This window comes from Palaemon carinicauda, chromosome 11 (assembly GCF_036898095.1).
Source record: "Palaemon carinicauda isolate YSFRI2023 chromosome 11, ASM3689809v2, whole genome shotgun sequence".
In the NCBI taxonomy this organism is placed as follows: Eukaryota; Metazoa; Arthropoda; class Malacostraca; order Decapoda; family Palaemonidae; genus Palaemon; species Palaemon carinicauda.
The window spans coordinates 146,206,619-146,209,118 of NC_090735.1; the positions used below are offsets into that span (position 1 = coordinate 146,206,619).

General features: G+C 30.6%; 1 protein-coding gene across 2 annotated transcripts in view; it reads right to left on the minus strand.

Annotated features, from left to right (window-relative positions):
* The window catches only part of LOC137649834 (probable G-protein coupled receptor B0563.6), a 25,120-nt gene that overhangs the window by 2,134 nt on the left and 20,486 nt on the right, over positions 1-2,500 (minus strand). For both annotated transcript variants that reach the window (XM_068382784.1, XM_068382783.1), the window contains one exon: positions 531-720. In XM_068382784.1, coding sequence (XP_068238885.1) covers positions 531-720 — 190 coding nt within the window. The remainder of the gene's footprint in view (positions 1-530; positions 721-2,500) is intronic.

A 2,500-nucleotide genomic window follows, 5' to 3' on the forward strand; every position in this document is an offset into this window, starting at 1 on the left:
CAAGTACCAAAAACTACATGGCATTCTAGAGGACTCATTCTAGATGTAACCAAATTGTGGAATGATCTCCTTTAGCAAATGGTTATCTAGATTATTCTGTTTAACTTTTGTTAGTTTTTTCTCTTTTGTAAGCTATTTGTTTCTTTTATTCAGCTTTGCTAAAAAAGGTTTCAGCATGCCTTTAATAATAATAATAATAATAATAATAATAATAATAATAATAATAATAATAATAATAATAATAATAATAATAATAATAATAATAATAATAATATCATTAACAATAATAATAACAATAACAATAACAGTTTTTAAGATTTTTTTCTTCCTTATCTCATCCTGTTCTAATTATTATTATCATTATTATTTTTATTATTATTATTATTATTATTATTATTATTATTATTATTATTATTATTATTATTATTATTATTATTATTATTATAAAGCATATTTAATTCAATTCACTTTCAAGGCAATAACCATAAGTAAGTTAGCTTACCACAACACAGCAGAGACATGAACCTCACCTATATATTTTGTTCATCATTCTGGGTCTCGTAAGGACGATCAGATTGACGATGTTCGAGATTATTCCAAGGACAATCAAGACCGGAAAAACGACCTGGAAAACTACGGAGTACATTTCATCCAGCTCTTCATGCCTGCAGATACTCCGGCACTCGCTGATGCTGGCGTTAATCGCCACCATTCTGCACTCTGAAAGAAGAAGAAGAAAGGATGGATGACTTATGCAAGGTAGGATATCGGGACTGTACGGGATTGCCTCCCTTGATGGAAGACAGTGTCGTTCTCCGTAGAATATATTGTCTGTGACAAAAAAAAAAAAAAAAAAAAAAAAAAAAAAAAAATTATTAGTGATTTTTATACTGGAGAGGAAATCTTAATTGCCAGTATTCTGCACTCCGGAAAGAGAAAAATTCTAGCCATCCAAGAATAAGGGAGATGAACAGTATATGACATGATTCATAACAGCGATCACTTAATGCAAGTAGTTTGCTCTCAAGGAGATAGGAACAAAAAGTGAATATCATATTTCATTGTCTGTAAGTCTATAAATAATCTACCACCAAATAACAAGAGCTGAAAGAATTGGTATAGAACTTCATGAAAGAATATGTTTATTCGGTTTATTTTGCACTCTAAGAGACGAAAGATATTACATGGAAGAATGGAACTTATTATTCAGGGTAAAAATCTTGACCGAGACCATTTGGAACCCTGTTGACAAAAGAAGAAAGAAAGAATGAATGTCATTACTCTGGAAAGGTAACCTTGTCTGTGCTGGTCTGTTTTGGGGAGATGAAACATATAAAAGGGGAGAAGTTGGAGGTGAACTTTGACTGGGACCAATATAACAGTCAAATATCTCTTGCTATCTTGCCCTTTGGTTATGAAAAATAGTATATTTTGGGTCTATGTTCCAAGCGTTCTTTCCACAAGAATTAACACTATTCTTAGTTAATTATTTACGGTGTCATGATATTTCTCTATCTCCTTTCTCGACTTCATGACCTCAGCCAAGAACACGCAACGGACATGCAAACCAAAATAAGTTAGGGGTCAGTATCTCAATAGGATTATTACCACATTACCTTTGATCAGAATCAGTGAAGCACTCATATGATCGTTTTCATGCATCAAATATTTGCACTAACACCATATATTATCTCTTGTTGAGATTGAAATATGCAATGGATAATTCAAGGAAAAGTTAACTTTTAATGTGGTTTGATATAATATATATAAAACTAGCTAATCAAAAAAAGAATCAAACACCAAATATTTACACAAACACGGTGTAGATTGAAATATACAGTGGATATTTTAAGGGAAAAAATATACTATTAATGCGAATTGATATAATAGATTTAAAACTAGTTAATAAAAACGAAATTAGAATATTATAAATTGCTTTAGGCATGATTCATTAAGAGAAACATAGCAAGATACAAAAAGAGTGAGAAGTTTTCTGTTTTCTTTCTCCAGAAAACATAAAAATAGACGTATCTGTATCCGGAAGCTAACTTAGAGCGACTGTGACGTTTCAGGAAAAGAATAAAGGAAAACACAGGAATAAAAGAGAAGAAATTAACTATTCGTATTAGGTCCAAACACGAGACGAGGAATAATGGCGCTAAAGAATAAACTAAAAATATATTCTTTTCAATCTGTTGGGTAATGGAAGACAAATATGAAGAGTAACATTTTGGGATTTAGTCAAAACGAGTGGAGATTGTCGTGCGCTCTCCGTTCAGGATTATGAATTTTCCTCCGTTTTAATTTATGAAATATGATATTTTTTCTACTCACTTTTTACCTTTTTAATATAATAATAACAGTAATAATGATTTAAAATTATGAATAATAATTAAAACACTCTTCTGATGAATGCTGAGTAAGATCTTAACATAGAAATGGAAGTTTATAGGAAACCTTCAGACCCACTTTCACTGGTCTTGGTTTAAATTTTTTAAGT